The sequence below is a fragment of the Sinocyclocheilus rhinocerous genome, unplaced genomic scaffold (assembly GCF_001515625.1).
Source record: "Sinocyclocheilus rhinocerous isolate Xijiao unplaced genomic scaffold, SAMN03320098_v1.1 scaffold5512, whole genome shotgun sequence".
NCBI classification, from domain to species: domain Eukaryota; kingdom Metazoa; phylum Chordata; class Actinopteri; order Cypriniformes; family Cyprinidae; genus Sinocyclocheilus; species Sinocyclocheilus rhinocerous.
Window position 1 is genome coordinate 1 of NW_015668016.1, and position 492 is coordinate 492.

The 492-nt window shown below is 49.8% G+C and overlaps 1 protein-coding gene across 1 annotated transcript; it reads right to left on the reverse strand.

The window, feature by feature from the left end:
* Positions 1–64: 64 nt before the first annotated feature.
* On the reverse strand, positions 65–459 carry LOC107733993 (protein argonaute-3-like; the record flags this gene model as incomplete). The annotated part of the gene is made up of 2 exons (XM_016545852.1): positions 277–459; positions 65–199 (listed from the first exon to the last, which is right to left on the reverse strand). Coding segments are annotated over exons 1-2 (318 nt in total), but the record flags the coding sequence as incomplete, so codon positions are not given.
* Positions 460–492: the final 33 nt, after the last annotated feature.

Sequence of the window (492 nt, forward strand, 5' to 3'; positions counted from 1 at the left end):
ATAATAACTTGAAATGAATCTGGCTCTCCATAGGCCCTTAAACGCCGTCAGGATGCACGCTCACCCTCTCGTTGCGATCAGCACAGAAGAGACGCGTGTGGTGGCGTTTCTGCACCACTATGTACGTGATGCCGGGCTGGTAGTCCTTCTCCAGACTGATACAGGCCTCTCGAATGGCCAGCAGCTCATAATACAACACCTGCGAGCAAAAACAGGTTCACGGCTTATTTTTAAATTGAATGGAAATGATGCTGTTAGTGATAAAACAATATATACCTGTCTAAACTGGCCCTCAGACACGCCGTCCCTGTAGAAGATGATTCTGGTGGGTTTGTAGCGAGTGGACTTGTAGAACTGAATGAGTAACTCTCGCACCATAGAGGCCAAGTCCTGAATCACTTCCTGTCTGGGTCTCTGGACACGCACCGTGGCGCAGTACCTGCTTGGATGAGCGTCCATACTGCCCACCACCTACACACACACACACACACA